Source organism: Harmonia axyridis, chromosome 7 (genome assembly GCF_914767665.1).
Source record: "Harmonia axyridis chromosome 7, icHarAxyr1.1, whole genome shotgun sequence".
NCBI lineage: Eukaryota > Metazoa > Arthropoda > Insecta > Coleoptera > Coccinellidae > Harmonia > Harmonia axyridis.
The window spans coordinates 25497920-25522552 of record NC_059507.1 but is presented as its reverse complement, the minus strand read 5'-3'; the positions used below and the strand labels follow the sequence as shown (position 1 = coordinate 25522552).

Genomic DNA, 24633 nt, shown 5'->3' with positions numbered 1-24633 from the left:
ATCTGAATACATCACAAGTTCGCTCACCTTGTAGAAAACCTGTTCAAAGACCCTTTGCTGGCGAAGATTTCGAAGGGTAAGGGGTTTACCGCGCAATGAGTGTAAGTGAATACTTTAAGAGGTTCCCTCAACGTAGGAAGGGGAGGCTCTCCAGAAGCTGATGACATCATGGATGCACAAGGAACTGCGCTCATTTGTAGGGTAGACATGAGTTTTGTAGCTTCGTTGCATATGCTAAAGGAGTTGGTAGTGGCTTGGTTCAATATCCTCAAAGCATCTTCTGGATTGGTGGCTGCCAAAAGCTTTGCTGAATCGATGCCGTGGATAGGTGAGGAACCACATGTCCTGTTGATACTAGACCCTGAGCTTATTTTACTATTGCTGGCTGTAGGTGTTGCCGATGAGCACTGTTGCAAGAGGCGCCTGAGAAATATTTAAATAAATATTGTTCATGTCATGTTTTGGGTATATGCTATACGTATAATTTTATCACAATATCTGTTAATTTCGAACTTTCAACCGATAAGATTCCACTCACATTCCACTCCTGAGTGTTGAAATTCAATTATGTCCGTTCACCCGGCCGGCCAAGCACGATAACTCTTGAACGGAAAACTTTGGAAAATTACCGGGAAGGCTCAGATTCCTTAAATATGATTGAGTCAAATTTTGTCTTGTATTTATTTCTCCATATTGTGTCATGCAAGCAACCAGCCACCCTAAGTGCTTTGTTTGTTTGTAGTCTCACTTCCGATTCAACATCACCGTATTTAGAGAGCTATATGCCCAGATATTTCAACTTCATCTCCTGCTGTATTATTTGATCATCGACAACAAGTTCGCTCCTGATTGGTATTTTAGATGTAGTCAAGCTTTCTGTTTTGGATGCAGAAATGACTTGGCTACACAGTTAAAACGATACAGAAATCTGTGTAGATCTCCTTCATTTTCCGCAACAAGCACAGCACCATCGGCGTAACATAGTGTAGGGAATCTATCGATTCCCTTGAAAATATTCATATTGAGTTCAGTCCAGTCTACAACTACAACATATGTGCAACTCTTGCACCGACAACGAGAAGAGTAAAGATTTTCACATCTGTTCCCGAGACCGGCGAAAAAGTACCCGCGACCAAGCCGCAACGACCCTTAAGCCAGCGACCCTTAAAATCGATTAGACAAAATATCACATTCTTCACACATTTTTAGTGGGTTGGAAATAAATTGAATAAGTGTTTTCATCCCGTTCTTTTATTTCCCTTATTTGTCCTTGGCCGTGAACTATTAGTTGCTCACAATATAAGGACAATCACCCACAATAGAATTGTTATATTACTATTGCCCATTGTACAGGGTCCGGCAAAAAAACCTCCCTGATTTCAATAGGCATTTGCAAAAAGAATAAGAAACATATAGAACAATTACTTATATTTGTGAATAGCCTATATGATGCCATTTTACATCACTTAGTACACTTTACTTGGTTTTGAAAATTATGTCTGATAAATGATGTCCCCCATTGTTAAGACATTCACGAAGTCTTTCCTTGAAGTTGTCCATAGTTCTTCGTGTAACTTCCCTTGGAATGGCTGCCACTTCCTGCCTAATGGTATCTTTTAGTTCTTGCAGTGTTCTGGGACGATGTTTGTACACTTCAGCCTTTAGGTACCCCCACAGAAAGAAATCACAAGGTGATAAGTCGGGTGACCTTGGGGGCCAGGAAATGTCTCCTCTTAAAGAAACAAGACGTCCAGGGAACAACTCTCTTAACATTTCCATGGACCGCCGAGCAGTGTGAGCTGTGGCTCCGTCCTGTTGGAACCAAACTTCTTCTTAGGCCATTAGGCAGGAAGTGGCAGCCATTCCAAGGGAAGTTACACGAAGAACTATGGACAACTTCAGGGAAAGACTTCGTGAATGTCTTAACAATGGGGGACATCATTTATCAGACATAATTTTCAAAACCAAGTAAAGTGTACTAAGTGATGTAAAATGGCATCATATAGGCTATTCACAAATATAAGTAATTGTTCTATATGTTTCTTATTCTTTTTGCAAATGCCTATTGAAATCAGGGAGGTTTTTTTGCCGGACCCTGTATATCTTTGAGAGAGCAATTTGATCTAATAATTTTTTTTAGGAATACCAGCTTATGGCAAAAAAAAATACAAACATATTAAAAGGGACCATACAGAAGAATGTTTATTACTGTTATCAGGGCTTTCAACTATTAAAAAACCTCGACAGCATCAAAAGCAATATGTGCAAGATAATCAGGAAGTGCCGAAAATGAGAAAGTCCTTAAGGACGGGATCAGATGCTAAAGAGGTGTATATACCTAAACTAGCATGGTTTATTGCCTTAGCTGATAGCTTTTTGAGGGAGTATGTTGATCCACTTTCTCGCCTATATTTTATTTGCCTTTCTTCCTTTTTTTTTAAATAATTTCAAGAACAACAGCTGCAAGTAGCTTAAAATCGTCAATGTTCACGAGGTCTTACTACTAACAGACCTCTTAAAAATCGTCGAAATGGCCGAAAAAACTATCAAACTCCAAACTATCGTGATTACTATCAGCTTTCTAGCACGACGTGATAGTACGAGAGCGCTGTTGCGAGAGTACGTTGGTAAATATCGAGTTTAGTGATAGTTGCTATGATAGTACCTAACTATCTCCATAGTAAGTATCGCGGAAACTGTCATCGTGATTCAATTATGTTTACTATCACTATCACGATAATATTATCGTGATAGTTACTATCACCGTGAAAATGGGTCTTTAGAAGGAAAGAAGGACAACATTTTGAGCTGCCATATTTACGGAACCTCTAATCGGATTTTGTTCATTAACGAACCTCACCGCGACATTGGAGATCTGAACCAACCCTTAAAATTTCAAGTGTTTAAGATTTTTTGTTCGAGATGCAATTGGACTACGGATTCGACATTAGTTAGTTGAACTTTATCGTTCGAGACCATTTCCGGCTCAAAATTCAGAAATTACAGACATTGTGAAGAAAGAAATGAAAAAATTGAAATAATTATCTGAGCGAAACTAACCTACCTACAATCTTCACTTGTATTCGCTCTGCCAAATTTTCTCATGGCCTGCTCTGCGATATTCGATGGTCGTCTTCTTTGGACCTCACGAACTGCTGCTTGGCTTTCAACGCCCGCTAGCTGCACTCTGAGTTTATCAAGAAGTAAAAAATATATTGCTGCGTGATGATCGTAACTGCCTTGTCTGATTGACTGAAAAAAATAAAATGATTGAAATACAAGATAATGGTTTACTAATTCATTTATAAATTATCAAGTTTAGTAAGTAGCAAGCATTCGCCTGTTGTCTTCAAGGTGGTGTTCCTGAGAAGGACCGATTATTTGGTTCTGAGAAGAACCGTTTGCCAAACTTGGTCTGTCTGAACTTGTACGCACCATACTTTTTTCGAATTCGTATGAGGGTATCGGGGTTTGAACCTTAGTCGTATCAGTTCCAATCCCTTCACTCTCACCACTAGTCTACAGAAGCAGAATAATGCACTGATAACGAAGAAGATTTAAAAAACTTAGTGTATAAGATAATCGAAACTTATACACAGTTTGGATTAAGATTAAGACTCAATACCAGCAAAGCAAAATATATGATTATTAGTAAAGAACTTGATATTGTGGATAATGGTCGATGGCACAAAGCTGGAGAGAGTTCATAGATTAGTATATCTTGGTAACAACGATCAGTGGAATCTAACTGTCGAGATCAAAACGAGAATAGAGAAAGCTCAATCCGCCTTCGTGAAAATTGAAAAAGTACTAACAAGTCACGACTGTTGAAGTTGCGAACGAAGATGGTGCGCTGTTATGTCTTTCCAATTCTTCTGTACGGCATGGAAGCATGCTCAAACGTCTGGAATCATTCGAGATATGGGTGAACCGGCGATCACTAAAGATCAGCTGGTTAGACAGAATAAGTAACAACATAGTTCTCAATCGCATGAGCAAAGATTTAGAGGTAGTTGAAAACATCAAACGACGCAAATTGGAATACTTTGGTTGTACCATAACGCACCCAGAAAAATACGAGATCTTACATCTCATTATGGAGGGAAAAATCCTGGGCAGGCGTGGTCCAGGATAAGCCAACATGATGACCAACGACCGTTAGGTGGGGCAAGTGAGCCATACGGGGCAAGTGAGTCCTTCGCAATATCTTCCTTGATAAGTATATAAAGTGGTGTCTCAATCAACAAAAATTGTTTTATTTCTATTTTTGAGGAAGGTATACCTCGTTAAACCTTAAGGTGTCTCAGTTGCCCCACCCACCCCTAAACGGTCATGGTACCAGAAGAAGAAGCCCCAAAAAATTTCTCAAGACCGGGAAATCATTTTAACCCCATTTGGGGTCCCTAATAACGGGTATCTGAGTTTGCGACGGTTTCAAGGTTGTGCTTCAGATTTGAGAGCCTAAAAACCGCAAAATTTTTTATCAGTAATCCACTTTAGCTCTTACAGTACGTATTCTATATAAAATGTTGTTCTCTTCCTCTTCAAGAAACATTAAATCGTCTAATGACGTTTGGAATATTGAAATCGGCTTAGACTTTCAGCCGCTATTGACGTCAAGAGAATTGAAGGTATCAGTAATGAATTTTTGAGGAAAGGGTGTTTTACTGGATAGGCACGGGAATGAAGTGTTACTGACTTAAATAAAGGAATTTATAGTGTTGAAGGTATCAGTAACCAGAATGTGGCATAATGTGTTTTATTCATATAAAACAACAATTTGAAAAATATCAACTCCTTTGCAGCAGTTTGGAAACGTAACATTTTCTGTTAAGTAAACAGCGCGGGAAATTTTTTGTGAGTGGTTAATGAAACAAAGTTATAAGAAAAATTGCTTTTGAAATGTTTGGAGGACCTAGTTACCCTAGGAAAAACTCGACTGTCTACATTCATTAAGAAATAATCGAGATATTTACTGACCTCTCTTGTCTTCGAACTATCAATCCCCAAGCTCTGCATTAGCCTCAGAATCTGTTCGTTAGGTTGTTTGTTGGAGGCAAGGATGACTGGGGCGGTAGTTGGTGGTACCATCATTTGCATCCATCTATGTTTTTTTATTTGAGCTACAGAGTATCTCTTGGTAGGTTCCAACACTAACATTTTCCGAATGAGTGATTCACAATCTGGGGAAAAATAATTCCAATGTTTACTACAACAACATTATGAAAAGTCATAATATTAAGATTATAAACAACTAAAACTATTAATGAAAATGAGAAAGAACACTCAACGAAGCGACGCGACCATAGGTAAAATAATATTAATTTCATGATGTATATGTACTTTAAGAGCTGTTAAAATGAACTACCCTTTGGTCGGGGGTAAGTAGATATAACGCAGTTGAGAAAGTGAAAGGAGACTAAGTATCCTAGTCCAGTGATTACATTGTAATCTTTACGAATACGAATTAGATCACTTGAGACAAACCTTTCTGTCTCATGGTTATAGCTGGAAAGAAATCCAACGAGTATTCCAACACGTCAAACACTAGAGAACAGGGCTCCAGAAATATTTTTGGAGGAGACAGTTTTCATATCTTCGGTCATTAGAATATCTGAAAACTTTTTTGAAAGATAACTACTTCACAAGTCAATACAAAAATTTCTTCCAGTTTTTGTATTGGTCTATTTTGTCCTTAGCACTTCTCTTGAGTTGTAACGAAGTGAAATTCATTACTAGATTCACCCGGTATAATTTGCCCCAGTTTTAGAATTCCATCAATATTTTCCAAGTAAACATTCATTCTGATTACGAATATTTGAAAATTTTTATATAAAATATATATGGAGTGAAGGCATTGAATATTATTCTTTAATGCAATGTTGAGTAAAATTTGTATTTATACGATTGGTAAAAAGTGGTCTTTCTAGTTACCGACAGAAAAAGGAATATATCATAGTATATTTAGAAATTATAATATATAAAGGAAGAATTTATTAATAAAATATATTTAGAAACTTTCCGTTGGATCAGACACAATATTTTTGAGATTTCTGGTCTTCTTAATGAAAGATTCATCACAGTGACTATTATTTCCGATATTGGTAGATTCCCGTAAGTATATCTCAGAATGAAAGCATGAATATAATTCCTTTCCAAAGAATTCGGAGCAAAATTATCAATAATAATCTGGTCGACTAAAAGCGGTATTTCTATTTACCGGCAAAAAAGAGAATAACGTATAATATATTTTGAAACTGAGATGATGAATTCTTCTCTTCTTTATTTATTTATTGGAAGTGAAAGCAAAAGTAAAGTGTAATAATTTATTAATTATATTTTAAATATCTTTATCCAGCATCAACTCAGTGGAATGATATAATTTTAAACTAGATTTAATGCCAACCAAAAAAAAAACTTTAATTTTCGGAAATAATGATTTTAATATGAGAATATTAATCTGCATCTTCATATTATTCTAGAGTGAAAAAATTACCTACGACTTAATTGTAAGGATGTTACCTCTAGGGCAAATATCAGTTGACATTTTCTGTCGTCCTAATATACGTAGGTTTGATTTTTGATACAAATCTTTGAAGGTTTTAGTTTGTAGAATTGGTAAGAATACGTTAGTGAATTATAGGACTGGAATGAGAAAAAAATGTAGCAAAATCCGAAAATTTCGAAATGTTCATCAGTTCTTATTTATTAGCTGTTTTCTGAGACTCGAAATTTTTGATGATTTTATTTGTTCTATTGGTTGATAAATTTTTTGTCATTGTACAAATAATTGTAGTTTTGAACAAATGTATAGATAATCGAAAGTAAAGGAATTACAAAGTGCAATATTCACGGTTAAATGTAAAATACTGAAATAGTATCAAATTTTATGCCCACCATTTCATCCCTGTATATCAACTAATAAAATTGCTTTCGCGATTGCCAGGAATTGCTCTTATATTCCATGATTGTAACATAACATATTTTTGGAAAATTATATTGGTTCCTAGATTTTCCACCTTGTATATCAACTAATGTATATAATTATTGTTATCGCAGTCGCATATCATGCAATTATTAATAGAATATACGTCAGGTGTAATAAACTGAAACTTCGGCCAATTCTACCTAAAAACCCTCTGATGTGTGGCTAGCGAGATTCCACGTTCTTTATGATCTTTGAAATTCGCTGTCAGACGAATTATGTTTCCTTCGGCCATGAATACAATTAAAGAAAGTCTACGTTCACGGTGGCTCAGAAATAAATTGATTGACGTCACAAACCTTCATCGTGCGTCATTTTGTTCACGCAACAAATAAATGATCACTTGAACGAGAAAATGAAAATGCCCCCGCTTTATTGATATCCGAGAAATTTAGCTATAAGGACATGGAGATGTTTGAATTCTGTGTTTGCGAGACCGATGAGGAGCACAGAGTAAACAATCTATAGGAAGAGGGTATGATTAGCAAGTTCAGGGTCAAGAAGTCCTTGTGTAGTCGTAAAAAATAGAGTTTTATTTCGAAATAACGCGGAATCAAATGGAAATTAATAAAATGAACTCATGTTGAGTTTTTTTCTATAAATTCTCTATTTATTGTGTGATGAAAAAAAAAGTACACAACGGTTGGATGTTTAGAAAGAAAGAAAGTTTATTCAGAAGTATGTACAGGGATAGTATCGGCTAAGTTACCTACTTTTTGTTACTTTCGATCTGGAATCATTTTAGGTTTATATTCACTTTTGTAAGAGCATGTTATAAATAATTGATGAGCTATGAATGAAAGTTGATTAGTCAAAATGTTTAACTTGAGTTCGCTCAAGCATAATGAAAAAAATATGGGTCCCATCTCACTAATTTTTGGAAAATAGTATAATGAAACCCTGATTTAGTTTTTTCCCCACAATATAATTGTCAGAGTTATTAAAATAATAATATTATGGTTCATATTGGGTGAAAATTGCATATTTCGATGTATGTATATAAAGCGTGGCCACTTTTTCAATGGGATTGTATTGGTAACTTTTAAACCATAAGAGTTAGAAGGTCGGTCAAATGGAGAAAAAGTTGCATACATAGAAGCATTATCAAGCAGTTCAAACAAATCGAGATTATCAGGGTTATGGAGATATCATAAGAAAAGTAAATTTTGTCATTTTGATTTTTCTTTTTTTCCCACTTTATTTCAAATATTATCAAAAAATGTTTCAGGAATTTTTTATTCGACAGTAAATTGTCCTCAATTCGACGTAATCAGATTTCGTATCCAACGTTTCGTACACTCTGGGCCACCCTCAACCTCATTTTTTTCAATACGGACCTGTATATTTTATGACACTTTTCGAAATAACTTTTAACGCTGAATTCAACGATATATCATACAATGTCATTCAAAGTTGATTTTCAGGTGATTTTGACCCTTATACAAATTTCTTTGGGTCGGATCTGTAGTGAATGCAAATTATCAAAAACTGCTGTTAATAAAAAAGTCAAGAAACGCGAATATAATGATTTTAAATTTGAATACCAAGCCTTGCAAAACTTATATCGTAATGATATCAAAATAAAGTTCGATTCTGTAATTTGTTTCAACGGAACAAATGACAAATCCAACAATAGTGATTTCTCGCGAGAAGATTGAGAATGTATTGGAAGGTATTCAAGAAGACGAAATAAGCAAATGTATAAGAAGTATGGGTTCCAGAACAGTTAAGTGCATTTTACAAAATGGTGGACATTTCGAACACTTACTTCATTCATTTTCATTTACTTTCGAATAATCATTCGATTTTTCTTTCATTAATGGATAATTCGTTTAATTATTATGAATTGAGATATGTAAATAATTATTACTTGTTTCTTGATTTGATTCTGATATGTTTCATTTAGTTCAAGATAAGTAAGTTGATTTTCTCATCGAAATGTATTGCATGTTGTTAATTAAACTAAAGGTACCTAAATGTAATACAGATCCGACCCAAAGAAATTTGGATAAGGGTCAAAATCACCTGAAAATCTACTTTGAATGACATTGTATGATGTATCGTTGAATTCAGCGTTAAAAGTTATTTCGGAAAGTGTCATAAAATATACAGGTCCGTATTGAAAAAAATGAGGTTGAGGGTGGCCCAGAGAGCACGAAACGTTGGATACGAAATCTGATTACGTCAAAATGAGAACAATTTACTGTCGAATAAAAAATTCTTGTAACATTTTTTGATAATATTTGAAATAAAGTGGGAAAAAAAGAAATATCAAAATGACAGAATTTACTTTTCTTATGATATCTCAATAACCAGCCCTGATAATCTCGATTTGATTGAACTGCTTGATAATGCTTCTATGAACGCAACTTTTTCTCCATTTGACCGACCTTCTAACTCTTATGGTTTAAAAGTTACCAATACAATCCCATTGAAAAAGTGGCCACCCTGTATATTTAAAGAAATTATGAATAATAACGATTTGAGGTACCCATTTTTCAGCTTGACGGAAAGTTAAATAGTAAGGACCATATCTTTGTTTCCAACAGTTTTCAGAAAAACATATAGCAAACTCTCAGATGTGAAGAGTGTTTGAATATTAAGGAGATATATCGAAAATTGACGTTTGTAATATAAGTACATAGTACGTAAGTAAGTAGCTGGACTGTTCCTTCGTCCTGCCCATAACAGAGATGTAGTCCTTCTCTTTGGACTCGGACTCCTCATGAACACCGCTCCTCTTTTTCCATGACGAAATGAATAGCATATTTTCAGGTTGAGCTTAGAAAGTTGCAATTTTCGTCAAATTAATTCTCTCAAAAGTCGGGCCCGAAAATGTGCTATTCTTTTTTTCAAGATAGAGATCTCCCTGCTAGATACCCGATACATTAGGTTGACAAAAGTTGTTAGACTGTACAACCATTGTTAACAGTGCAGAAACTGTTTACTCCCAATAAGCTCACGTACGTTGATTCAACGTATATTCAACATGGTATCGTTGAAATTAACGTTATCGGTTGAATTTTCAACGTTGTCATTTTGGTTCCAAAATCTAACGTGTTACGGGTTTACTAAGTTATATTAAACGTATTTTTTCAGAGGTTAGTTTTGGAACTTATTTTTTGATAACTATAATACGTTATTTTGTATATATTATCAACATATTGAATGTTATTTCAACATTGCATTCAAACCATTCAAGGTTTCAAGTTTTCTAATAACTATATCATCACGTTTCCACTCAACATTGATATAAACATATCATTCATACTCTTTGTCGTTTATTTTGGTAACATACACGTTTGTGTTCAACATTATATCATCGTTCAACTTGATTATATATTTTTATCGACCTTTTTTTTGACTCAAATGGTTGATAGCGATAATGGAATATCCGATTTAAATCGATAATGAAACTACGATCGAATCATATTACTTTATCACGTTTTCAGATGCGCTACTATCCTCAGTTATTTCTACATTATGAAGCAACGTTATATCAGATTCCCTAAGAAGCTTTCGACAAATTTTATATTCAAAAGGAAAGTTCCAATGAAAAAAGGATTGGTCAGAAATTTCCTATAAACCATTCAATGTTGAAAACCAATCGAATCTGCAACAACATTTTTTTTTTGAAAAACATGTTTTCCTCAATAACTTTTCATGTTCAATAGTTTTTCCGATAACGTATTTGGAAAAATACCAACATAAATAAATGACACTTTTCAATTTTGTTCAAAGGATTAATCACAAATTCCAGTTACCCGCTTACGTGAACCAACTTGTTCAAAATTTAAATTTCTAATATGTTTGTTGTAATACAGAGAGCTATTTTGAGTAACCTGGCAGTACAGAAATGATATTTCCTTATATTTATCTGATGTGATGTCCAAAAATTCACATATTACCTGAGCGGTTGTTTATTATATTATATATACACTTCTACTGACTCGCTGCTAGTTCAGCAAAGTCACCAATAGCACGCTAATTCACGTTAGACTAATGAAGCCAAGCAGGAGTTTGATGGGGTCAAACTGACGATTCTATCAGTGATCTCAGTATGAAACAACGCAATTCCTTCAATAAATAAACTTGGGTTTACATCTCGCCAAACATTGGATTTGAAAAATTCAGAATGTACCAGAAAAATTAACAGAATAATTCATACGTTTTTATTTTGTTATGTGAAAAACTTAAATACATAAACAATTGTTTAGATATTTATATTCATTTATCTAAGACTGCTTCATTTTGAAGGTATTTTTTGACCACTGAATTTGCGTTACGTAATGAATCTCATTACACAACCCCAATTTCATTACGTAATGTAAGCAAATTATTATTTTATGCGTACACAAAAAAACCTCAACCCGGTCGGATTCAATAACACTGAAATGTCTTTCTCAGAATTTCTTCTCTGGTTCGGATTATGCAATCAACATGAAATTGAGCATGAAGCTTGAATTTGTTATACCGCCCCATCTAAATGCACATTTTTATCTCGATCAATTCCTACGATTCCTACGTAATAACGTGGAAATCTTCTGTTTGACAATGGTTATGTTGATGGCATTTTGCTGATACATTAACCAGATAGATAAGTAATATCGTATGATATTACACACTTGGAAATTGTACTTCTTTTTCTTTTTGAATTTTCTTCATTCATTTCTTCTCCATAGTGTCAGCCATTTTTATTTATTATATTTCGCGCTGTACGTCGCTTAGGCTGAAAAACTCAGAAGATTTTTCTAGTTGACGTGGGAATCTACTTTTTCGAGATACCCGCGGAGGAAGTAGTTAGGTTTTTGTTCGCTGGATGGCGCATCGCAGTAATCATACTGCTTTGCATCTGCCAGCGTTCAATAAGGTGCCTGCTATTTCGTTTGTTCGGCATCTTGGGTTGAGTTATGCGGTACTGAAGATACCTAACTATAATAGGTGGATAATTAAAGTATATGGAAATAAAACCGAAATGATCGTTTTCAGTAGGAAAATTAATGAGAGAAATTTAGTTTCGCCTCTCACTTTTAATAATCACATCATCAAACAGAAAGAGTCTGTGAAATACCTAGGATTAACACCAGATTCAAGATTAATCTTCCACAAACACATCGATAATACATTAAGAAAAGCGTACGCCGTTAAAAGGACCCTACATTCTCTGTTGCACAAAAACAGTTTAGTAAATACAGAAAACAAGAAACTGATTTATACTGCACTGTTCCGCCCAATTATTACATACGCAGCACCTACTTGGTGTCATTTAAAACCTACACCATTAAGCCCACTACAAAAATTCCAAAACCAAATACTGAGGATGGTTTTGAAGAAAAATAGGTATACAAGGGTGACAACACTCCATGACGCCTCAGGAATTGAAACTCTGAAGGAATACATAGATGGCATAGCCTCCAAATTTTATGAAAAATCCTGTTATGTGAGCGATCTGGTTAGTCGGATTACAAAAGTTCGATTCTGTGATAAGAATCGAAATGAATTGAGACAAAATGGGGGTATTCCATTCAAAAAAAAAATGACTGTGACTTCATTACTCGAAAGTTATTCACCCTGTATATTAGATTATTATTTTAAAATACGGTAAATTAGAATAAAAACCGACGTGTTTCAGGATTATTTCTTAAAATGGTCTGTTTAGCTAAAAATGAATTTGTTCCATACTTTACGGACACAGTGCATAGGGAATAAATTTGAATTCTGCATAAAAACTGCTGTTTTGTTAAGGTATGAGACAGATTGAGCGATATAATATTAAATTACATAAGTATGATAGCTCTATAGACAAACATTTTATAAGAAATCATAACCTTTTACATAATGTTGAAAAGATAGAAGCATAAAGCAACTTACCAGAACTCATAAAGTATGGTATCCTAAATCGGCCAGACAAAACCCTGTCTCTCAATGCCTGAAGGGAGCTACCGTCAAAAGGCAAGGCACCACAAACAAGCACGTACAATACTACCCCAAGGCTCTGAAATATAGTTTCCTTTCAATCCCTGCATTCTCCAGGTTTTCATCAAGATCGCATCAGAACCGATGAATTATAGACATAATTGGAATTATATTTACCCATATATCGATTTCTGGACCTATATATTTTTTGCCTTCGAAGACCTCAGGTGCGGCATAAGGGGGTGAACCACACCACGTTGAAAGTTGACCAGTAGTTGAGTAATAATTCGAAAAACCAAAATCCGCTATTTTAATATTATTATTTGAATCCAAAAGAAGATTCTCAGCCTGAAAAAAAAAATAAAAAAAAGGAATAGTTAGAAAGCAATATGCCCTAGCGATTATAGAATATGTGTTTCATTATTGTCTTGTTTTTAAAGAGAAAAATTGTACGCCACTGAGATTTTTCAAACTAGCAATCATTATTGAATTCTTCGTTCAATTCATGACAAAAAATCTCTATTGCCCACATTATCCAGAAGGGACGTTGTCGCAAAATGGAATTCAAAAATGTCACTTGGGGCAGCTTCTGGATTATTTTCTAGTTTTCGATTTCCCCTTCTTTTAAGAAATAGAAGATGTTTTATTATTTCATATCACATTCCATTATACCATAATATTTTTCAATTTTTATATCAATTAACTAATGTTGGACGTGGGCGCATTCGAATTTAAAATAATGGTTCATCCAGGAAAAAAACAAACAAAAGAGCAGAAGAACCTGAGACATCAGGGCCCGAACAGTAGTTCGGAGCAGATTTGATACCAATAATCAAGGTCCTAATAAACTAACACGCTGTCGACCTAGCTAGACAGACAAGACGTATTGTGGGAAAACCACAAAGAACTCGAGGATATTAAGGCTCAGGTGAAAAATAAATGGTATCGTGGCATAAGACAGATCAGAATGGAGAAGTTTGAATGAAGGAAGAAGTAGATCAACAATGGAACAAACACGAGAACTGAAAGATTATATAATTATGTTCATATCTTACTGAAATTCTCAGAGTTATTCTCAAACAACACATCAACATATCGTCCACACTCGGAAGTCTTAGAAATAAAGAAACAAAATTAATCCTATAGCACCAAACGAAGTAGGTATTGCCATAATAAAAAAGGTCGATTTCACTAACTTACCTTTAAATCTCGATGTACAATGTTACGATTATGACAATATTCAACAGCTGATAAAATCTGCCAAAATTTCTGCCTTGCTTGCTCTTCTGACATTCGGCCATATCTAGCTATATAATCTGAAAAAAAAAGCATAATCAAAAATCCATTTCAGGTATCGATCACTTATGTTATGGTTTCATAGAAATAATAAATCGAAAAACATTAAAGAAAGGCACTGAGGAGTTCTGGTGATACGACCTCCTGAAATTCGCCAAAACAGTGTAATTATAGATATGAGCGATATGTTGTTAGATAGAGAGAGATTCATTGGTGACCATTACAAATGATACATTGTTTACACACGTCATAAATATATACGTACAGATATACACATTGGGAATTTTTTTCGATATTCTGCTTCAATTTTTGTGGTTATGATGAGCTCGAAATTGATATAGATCTTTATACATCATTCACGCCCCAAAATTCGAAAAATATAGACGTCGTGATGAAATATTAGAACGTTTTGTTTGGGGTATAAGGGCCAAAAAATAAGATACCTCCTCATACTGTATTTGAATAAAATGATTCAAATTATCCAACCTAAATGAATTAGATTTTCAGATAAATCTCACTTTTAATTCCGCATCCGTTAAACAATTCAGGGTGATATCAGATTTAGAAAAAAATTATACGTAGTCCCTCTCCAAAGTTGTAGAAATCATTCCCAATATCTGAATAAAATTTGCGCAAAACAACTTGTAGCTACAGAAGGGACAGTTTCTTGGCATCACTCTTTTCTAAAATTCCAAAATAAAAATAGTGAAATGGATTTTTAAAAATCGACAAAATGAAAAAAAATTATATATTATATATTTTAAACAATCTAGTTTGAATTGAAAATTGGCCACATACGATTATTTCATAAATCTTTCACTTCATTGTAATAAGTATAGACTTCCTAAAGTATTTAGATACTCTTCACTTAGAATGATCCCTAAAAATAAAATTGTCAAAATGATATTATTTTATGACGGTCTGTCTATCATATCTTTGAAATTTTCCTATGCGTAGGCTTACTTGAAATGAATAAACCTGCACAAAAAAAACAGTATTCTTGTTCAACAAGGTAATCGAAATAAAAAAAAATCTACTATATTGCTTCTAGAAAAATTAACACATCCCACCGCTGTCCCCATTTGCAATAGAAAATCACTGGAATAACTGTTGAAATGAATTTTAATTTAATTAGGTAAATAATTTCATGGCAATTATAACGAAACGGTTATATCATATTCACCCTATTTCTTACTTCAATTTGTTGATTCCGTCCTCAATCAGTTACCAACAGAAAAAGCAATTTCGTAACCAGAACCAGAGAAAAGTAAAAAATTAAAAAAAAACAATTATTTCAGTGAAAATAAAATCGACCGAGTTGAGATTATGTATGTATAGAATAATGATTGTTAGCCTTTTTGCAAAATTTTGAGTTGATTTGTCCTATGGAGCATCAAGCAGAGTATCCGTGAAAATAAACCAGTATATTTCTATAACAACAGATCCAACTGGGTTGAAATTCCTCCTGAAATTTGGCATGAATATTCAAATGAAATAGACACATTATTGAATATGTGAAATAACACAGGGGAACAGCTGTTTTGGTGACGAGGTTTTTTTGAGGTGATTCTATATAAATTTGATGTCCTAAATTCAAATAACATGTTCATTTATACCTAGGAGCTCAAAATTTCAAAATATGCAATTTTAGAGAAATAACGGGTGTTTTTTTTCGAGGTACATAACTTTAAGTTGGCATTACTGTTCAAGATGGCGACCGATTTGACAGCTGTCAAGTAATTTATTCTCAGTTTGGTTTGGCAATTCATCATGAATAGATTCACGCCTGAACAACGCTTGCAAATAGTGCAATTTTATTTCGAAAATAATGGTTCTGTACGGAATACGTATCGCGCACTATTTTATTTTGTCTAGCGATGAAATGCACTTCTGGTTGAATAGCTACGTCAACAAACAAAACTGTCGCATTTGGAGTGAAGCTTATCCTCAAGTGTATGTCGAAACACCGTTACATCCAGAAAAACTGACTGTTTGGTGCGCTTTATGGGCTGGTGGAATCATTGGTCCGTACTTCTTCAAAAACGAAGATGGCCAGATTGTTACAGTCAATGGTGATCGGTATAGAGCCATGATTACTAACTTTTTCATTCCTGAATTGAACAACCATGATGTCCAGGAGCTGTGGTTCCAACAAGACGGCGCAACATGTCACGCAGCTCGTGCCACAATCGATTTATTGAAAGACACGTTTGGTGACCGCCTAATTTCACGTTTTGGACCTGTGAATTGGCCTCCAAGATCTTGTGATTTAACACCGCTAGACTATTTTCTGTGGGGCTATGTAAAGTCATTGGTCTATGCGGATAAGCCTCAAACCCTTGACCATTTGGAAGACCAAATTCGCCGTGTTATTGCCGATATACGGCCACAAATGTTGGAAAAAGTCATCGAAAATTGGACGTCCAGATTGGACTACATCCGAGCCAGCCGTGGCGGTCATATGCCAGAAATTATATTTAAAATGTAATGCCACAAGATTATCTTGCGGATATATAAAATTCATGTCAATCGAATAATCCATCGTTGTTTTATTGCAATTTAAAGTACTATAGCTCTAAAAAAACACCCTTTATAAGTTACATTATTTTAACTCAAATTCGCGTAGGTGTAGTAAACAAAAGTAGATACGAAATTTTTATTTTAGTTATAAAAACTACAATATCATGTCGTACTTACAAACAAAAAACATTGAAGAAATCAAATAGTCACTCAACACTTCGAAAGCTTCTTTTTCGCGATATTCTTCAATGCTTTTTAAACAGTCCCTTTTTAAACTCGAGCAGTCCCTTAATTTCGTGACAAAATACAAAATTGTCTTCTTGAGAAAAGAATGGTAGCAGATTTTTTTCTCTTGTACGGTAAAAGGAAATTTTGGTTCCTTGTTCCAATAAATTTTTGTCATTCAAGCAAGAAGACTAGAAGTCAGTACTTCAGAAGGTTTTTTAGATAAATTGAGATCTCTGGTGAGATCTTGAATTCATTTAGATTTATAGATTTCAATTATAGATTTACTTGGAATTTACTCAATTACAGACTGACAATAAAACCATTTTACCTACTACCTACATTAATAAGTAGGTATAAGTATAATAATTTTAGAACTCTCATGAATGAATATACTGAATAAAAACCCACAATGGTAGATAAGTTGATGTATCTAAAAAGTAGAGCTGATAGAGAAAAAAATATTGCATGTGCAGATTTAGATTCCCAAATATAGTTAAAACCAGCTCTGAAATTCCAGGCACCAAAAAAAATGTTTTTTGTTTCCCTGTGTAATCACTTGAAAGTTCAATCCAAATTTAAGGAGGACTTTATTATCAACACCCCTCATCAATATGAAATAACCGACGACAAGGACATCATAATAAATCACATCAAATATAATATATTCATTCAACAGTTTGGCGATCTTCAACTGCCGCATGAATCAACGAGCGCTCAAAAGGTTTAAACTTCCAAATGGCGCAACGTTCAATCATTTAGCCCTTGAAATTGCAAACCCGGAAAGTCCTTGAAACAGCGAGAGGCCTTCCGGATCAGCAGTGGATCCAGGTTCGGGCAGGGCCAGGACCAACGCTGCAATCGTCTCGGCGTCTCGCGTAAAACCGAACTTCCCCTCTCACTCTCTCTCTCTGCCAGTGACAGTTGGGGGTTATGACGTCAGAAAGGCGTCAAGGTCTCGGGCGGCGTCGCATGGGTATCTCGAAATAAATATATTTCGGTGTCCTACCAAATTCTCTGTGATTCGATAGCTTTCTTTTCTGCTCGGGAAGGAGTCCTTGAGAACTAGTTGGAGACTAATGTTCATTACAGTTCGAAGATTTTGATCATGCCAATTATCTCCATGATTACAGGTTCAAAAAAAATCATCCTGATTTGCTCAACACTGAATTTCTTGAAAAGCAAGGCAGTCGTCACTGGGCAACTACGCCTTTTCTTTTGATCATAAAAATTTATAAAAATGTTTTCATTCAGCATTGATTAGTAAAATTTCGATTCCTACTTACCAAATATTTCTCCTTCGCTTGCATATTCCGAAACCAAGTAGATCATATTTTTCGTCTCCATAACCTGAAACGATTAGAAAATGTCGTATTCATATATACTTCAAATTGATTAAACTTCCTGTGTAGTATACACTGTGTCCGTAAAGTATGGAACGAATTCATTTTTAGCTGAACAGACTATTTTAAGGAATAATCCTGAAACACGTCGATTTTTGATTTTAATTTAACGTATTTTAAAATAATAATCTAATATACAGGGTGAATCACTTTCGAGTTATGACGTCACGGTCATTTTTTTTTAAATGGAACACCCCCATTTTGTCTCAATTTTCCGATTACTCTGGCTGAGCTGATTCCAAAAATGTGTCACATGTTGATTCCAATTGGTACAGGGTGGACAACAATAATAAATTAAATCTAAGCAATAATTAAAACATTCACGAATATCAAAAATAATGTAGTACTAAACTGCCATTGAACACCAATAAATTACTAAACAAATAATGACATTTCACAAACAACTAGACGACTATGTTTTTTTAAATTGATAAGAAATAATTTCTTTCATATTCTATCTGCTAGACCACAAGTAACAAACATGTTTGGAAACAGCTCATTTTTATTAATCTAAAAATGTAACAAACTACAGTATTTTTGATAATATTGTTAATTTAACTAATGAGGAATGTTACGCGTTACTTTATGAGCACACACAAAACTATTGTATTTTTGTCCACCCCGTACCAATTGGAATCAATATGTGACACATTTTTGGAATCAGCTCAGCTAGAGTAATCGGAAAATTGAGACAAAAAATTACGGTGACATCATTACTCCAAAGTAATTCACCCTGTATATTAGATTATTATTTTAAAATACTGTGAATTAAAATAAAAAATCGACGTGTTTCAGGATTATTTCTTAAAATGGTCTGTTTAGCTAAAAATGAATTCGTTCCATACTTTACGGACACAGTGTATATACAGTTATGTGATTTTCAATACCCGATTACGTATCGATGACGAGCGTTTAAAAGCCCCTGACGTCAATTCAGTGCTTCTCCGATCATCTCGATAATGTGTAAAAATTATGTTACAGATAAGTAAAAATATTTTTCACGATAACAACGGTTGTTTTTCAAAATTCAGCACGCGAGATTAACCGTGTTTGACATCTTCACAATCAAATGTAGTTGAAAGCTCTATAATGTATAATGATAGAACACTGAAGATCAGAAGAGAAAGATTTGATTTATAATATAAAATTTGCCTCACCTGGTATAGTTTTACTATGTGAGAATGATCCAGTCTTTTCATTATGTCAACTTCTCTGTAAACTTTTTGTAAGTTTCCGGCATCTAGTTTCGACTTGTCTATGATTTTAATTGCTACCTGAAAATAAGAAATCATATTAAGTATTAACTTCTGTAGATTTAATCGACTGGATACTGGATTCGAATAATAATAATAATGAAATTTTCATTAAGAGCTATAATGAGTCTAAAATGAATAAGGAAAACGCTGGACTTGAAGTTAGGAATTTTTGTTCATTATAACACATATACAGTTATATGATTTCTAAGGGAACAATTGTCTCATGAAACTATGAATTGACTTGAACTTGAGTTGATTTCAAATCAAGCTCAACCTACTTGAGCTTGAGTCAAGTAGCAAGCCATACCGTGAATCCCTATTTAAGAACAACCAGCTAATTTTTCTGAAAAATATTTTTTTCGGATGAAGGCCTATTTCATTTGTATGGATACGTCAATGAACAAAATTGCCGGATTTGAGTTTCGGAACGTCAACGTGTTACTGTGAGCTAACAGCTTGCAGTAGCTGGAGAAGTGATTGAGGCCGTTATTTTTTCTGAAATTTGGCTGAAATTACGGTTAATGGATCACGCTATAGAAAGATGTTATCAACTCAATTTTGGCTTACTATTGATGATAAGGATATCACTGACATGTGGTTTCAACAGAACGTTGTCACACGACTACCAAAACAATGAATTTTTGAAGCAAGCCTAATCATTTGAATTAACAGTGCTGGATTAGTTTTTATGTGGATATGTTGAAGGTAGAGTATATACGGAATTAACCAGATAGCCCCACAATTTGCCAAAAATTAATTCAAAATTTGGATGAAGATTTATCTGATGTCATTTAAATTCATAGTGGCCAATCTCCACTCATTTTCATCAGGATTCTTTTTTTTAACAAAGTCCTTCTTGTAATGGAAGGTTTTCCATTACTGGTTGGTGGGTAATTTCAACATATTATTCATTCGTTGAAAGTGACGAAATTGATTTCTTGCGAAAATGACATTCGAATTGAAATATCCCGACAATATATGTATCTAGTATAATTCGAAACATACAAAAAATTCATTTTATTGTTATTTTTCAATTCAAGAGTAAATTGTAAGCGTTATTAAAAAAGTTTAAGGTTTTTTAGTATTATGTTGGCAGAACTAGATAGAATGGATGTAAAGTTATCCTCTTCGTGGCCAGGGGGGAGGCGATGGAGTCCGCACCCCTCCCGAAATTTTTTCAGTAATACAAGATACTAATTTCACCGGAAATGCTTTCAACTTTTTCAAAAATTGAATAGGACAGCTTCTATTTCATTGCATTCAGAGGTGTTTCTCAATTCACACATTATTTGGTACGAGGTACCCAATACTTGTACCACGTGCGTTTGACAACGGTTGGATTTTTTTAAATTTTGATCAATAACTAACCGAACCCTTATAAAGGCGTGTGGGTACAGTAGAAATTCTGGTTATTAATTCATTTCACTGTCTGTGTTCCTTACTATAGGTAATAATTTCACCATGATAAATTTTATCGTATCATAAGGAAAAAGTTTGGTTACCCAACTTATGCATTAAAAGGGATTAAAGTGCCATAATACTTAAGCAGGATTTCGTTTTTGGGAAACATGTAAGTCTCGATGTAAGTACAATAGTTTTGAAATAAAACCCTAGAGCGCTCCATGTTCTCAATTTTTTTTTCATATCCTACATTCAACTATTTTCCAAACAAAATGATGCTCGAAAAATTTTGATATTTCAATCAATTAAATTCATAGTCATTGATATGAAATTTGATCTATCAATGACCCATATTCAAAAATTTTCCTCAAGTGTTTTAGAAGCTAAATGTTTAGTTTTTTCGTTTAATGATTCGGTCTGATAGATAATGACACAGCAAGGGGGAGGTTTAAGAGTGGACTGTAAGAATGCTATGTTGAAAAATTAACTGAGGGGTATATTCCAAAAGCTATATAAAAAAAAAGTAATTTAAGCTTTTTAAATAGAAACTGCGAGGTCTTCTATCGAATACGTTTCTGCATAGAATAAGTATTTGATGTTGAAGTGTGGAAGAGGGTGATTTCATAAAAGAAGTTCAATTCGTTACTTCTGCTAAATATGTACAGAGCAAACTGTAACACTCAGAAATAAACTAGTGGAATAAATTAAAGGATCAAAATAAAATTAAAGATTTTAGCGGTTTTTCTAATGGCTGTATTTGCGATAAAAATGGTCGTATCTCAATTTGAAAAAAATTTTTTTGAAGCTTGAAGTTTATAGTTTAGAGATCTCATGATGAAAAAATTTTTCAAGCAACGTGTACCGCTCAATCTTTATGAATACAGTATCTAAAATTTCTTCGAAATTTTTTCAGTTTTCATTTTTTATCCAACATAACCGATATATGGATGAGATAACTTGTTCATTCAGCTGCAATATCCTCTTTTGAAAATTTCGATGCGAGCACTTCTCGCTGAAATATCGACCTTTGAATTGAAAAGGACGTCTTTAACCATCAATATCTCACTAATCAATGATTGAACAGAAAATTTAAGGGATGATTTGAAATCTTGAATGAATTCTCTACAAGAAGTAGCTATTGGATTTTCGGAACGAATTACTTTTCGTTCTCTACATTAATTTGAAAAGTCGATAAAAAAGGGCTTTTGGAGGCTTCAAGAATAATCGAGCGCTGAATTGATAATATCGAAAAAACCACAAAAATCCCAGAGAATTTCAATTCTATCCATGGAGCGGTTTTTTTCGTTTCATTCGATCGAATTTTCAAAAAATAAAAGGAATGGAATGGTATGAATAGAGGGAGTGTTTGGAGATTGATAATGGAAAGTTATAGGTATATTTCACCTATTTCTCATATTTCACCATTTAATAATGGGGACTCCTACCTCCGTCTTAGTTATCCTGTGCCTCGCCAACTTCACTACAGCAAAATTTCCTTTTCCAATAGTCCGTTCGATATCGTAGAAACCCACTCGGATCGCCGTTTTCGTGCTCCTCTCTCTTTCCCCCATTCTGAACGTCGATGTATCCTTCGAAAAAGCCGTCAAGATCCCTGGAATACACCGTCGGATCCCCACTAACAACCGGACATACCAAGTTCCTACCTCTTTGCCATCAGAGGAACTGAAACCAATTAAGTGCTTTCCCACCTTGCCCACACGCGACCGTGTCTGAAAAGCGACTGCGACCGTCTCTGAAAGAAAACGCACATATCTCTCTCTCCATGAAAATCCTGAATTGGGAAGTTCGTACGGCGTTGCCGTGTCATCGCTTTGTCATTGGCGTTGCGGGCGTGCGTATCCACTTTTGCGCTTACCTCTACTAGGTGTCCTTTCCAAAACGGACCTGGAAGAGTTTTTCTCTAATTCTGTGGTTATTCCGTTCATTCTTCCACATCTTGTAGAACAAAATCGTGCGAGAATATATCAGAAACGCACAGTTTTCATGGTTATATTTTATTATTCTATGTTGGCACTCCGAACTTTCCGCCACGGCTTTATCTGTCAATCCATCAATTTGCCTTAAAGAAATCAATTCTGCCAACCCACATTCTTCAATGCAAAAATCACTAAATTATATTTATGCAAATATTTCATTAATTTCAATTAAAATGCAATGAATTAGAGAAAATAATGTATAATACTCGTACAGAAGTCTCATTCTACCACTCGTTCATTCCAAAACTCGCCACTTCGTGGCTCGTTTTTGAATTTTGAACTCGTGGAAGAATATCAATGCCTTCTGCACTTGTATTATAAATAACTATTCGTTTCGTATATCTAGTTTTCAGCAAATTTCACAAGCGGCTTTTTTAACAGTCTATGGTCTACCATAGTAAAACACATTTTTTTGGCAAAATTCGATTTTATTATTCAACATAGTTGCCTTCGATTATAGAGATCTTCCAACTTTTCGATACCATTTTTGTAGCACGATTTGTCTTTCGCTTCGAAATAGGCCTCAGTTTCGGCGATTACTTTTTCATTGGCGCTAAATTTCTTTCCAGCGAGCATTTTTTTGAGGTCTGAGAACAGGAAAAAGTCGCTGGGGGCCAGATCTGGCGAATATACGGTGGATGCAGAAGCAATTCGAAGCCCAATTGATGCAATTTTGCCATTGTTTTCATTGATTTGTGACACGGCGCATTGTCTTGATGAAACAGCACCTTTTTTTTCTTCAAACGATCCAATAACGCTCTATAATAATCGCTGTTCATATTCTGGCCCATTTGGAGGTAATCAATGAATATTATACCTTACGTATCCCAGAATACAGATGCCATAACCTTGCCAGCTGACTGTTGTATAATTCCTCGCTTTGGATTCAGCTCATCGTGTGCAGTCCACTTAGCTGACTGTCGATTGGACTCCGGAATGAAATGATGGAGCCTTGTTCCATTTTTTGTCACATATCGACGCAAAAATTCAGGTTTTTGCACTTAAACAGCTTCAAACAATGCTCAGAATCATTAACACGTTGTTGTTTGTGATCGATTGTGAGCTCGCGCGGAACCCATTTTGCACACAGCTTTCTCATGTACAAATATTCGTGAATGGTATGCTGTACACGTTCAGATGATATATTCACAATGTCTGCTATCTCGATCAACTGACAGCCTCTTTTGGACGTCTACTGCGTTCGTCGTAATCGGTGCTCATTTCACCACGTTTAAACTTAACATACCAATCAATGATGGTTGATTTTCTTGGTGCAAACCCCGGAAACTCTTCATCAAGCCAAGATTTTGCTTCAACTGTATTTTTTCTCTTCATAAAGCAATATTTTATCAGCACATGAAATTCTTTTTTTTTTTCATCTCTTTTGAGATAACAAAAGTAGCTACACTCACAAACGAATGGACGGACTGCTGTCAAATTTTGACACGTATCATCTGAAGGTTGGTATGGTACTAATTGAAAATCATATGGATTTAATACTAGCGCCTCCATTTGTGCATCAGACGGGAGACTTTTCAATTGGCCTAATATGTCCACCTTGTACTACAGAATAACAAGTCTTTGAAAACAAATGTAAAGTAGATTGACTTCCTATTTTACACAACGATAATTTA

General features: G+C 34.6%; 1 protein-coding gene across 4 annotated transcripts in view; it reads right to left on the bottom strand.

The window, feature by feature from the left end:
- The window catches only part of LOC123684153 (serine/threonine-protein kinase SIK2-like), a 32374-nt gene extending 9614 nt beyond the window's left edge, over positions 1-22760 (bottom strand). For 3 of the 4 annotated variants that reach the window (XM_045623303.1, XM_045623304.1, XM_045623305.1), the window contains exons 1-9: positions 22448-22760; positions 19503-19619; positions 18229-18292; positions 14102-14217; positions 13079-13249; positions 12857-12980; positions 4981-5183; positions 3065-3252; positions 28-423 (exon numbers count right to left, since the gene is read on the bottom strand). In XM_045623303.1, the coding sequence (XP_045479259.1) occupies positions 28-423; positions 3065-3252; positions 4981-5183; positions 12857-12980; positions 13079-13249; positions 14102-14217; positions 18229-18292; positions 19503-19619; positions 22448-22573 (1505 nt within the window). In that variant the 5' untranslated portion in view covers positions 22574-22760. The remainder of the gene's footprint in view (positions 1-27; positions 424-3064; positions 3253-4980; positions 5184-12856; positions 12981-13078; positions 13250-14101; positions 14218-18228; positions 18293-19502; positions 19620-22447) is intronic. The other variant, XM_045623306.1, reaches the window with a different exon arrangement.
- Between the last annotated feature and the right edge of the window lie 1873 nt (positions 22761-24633).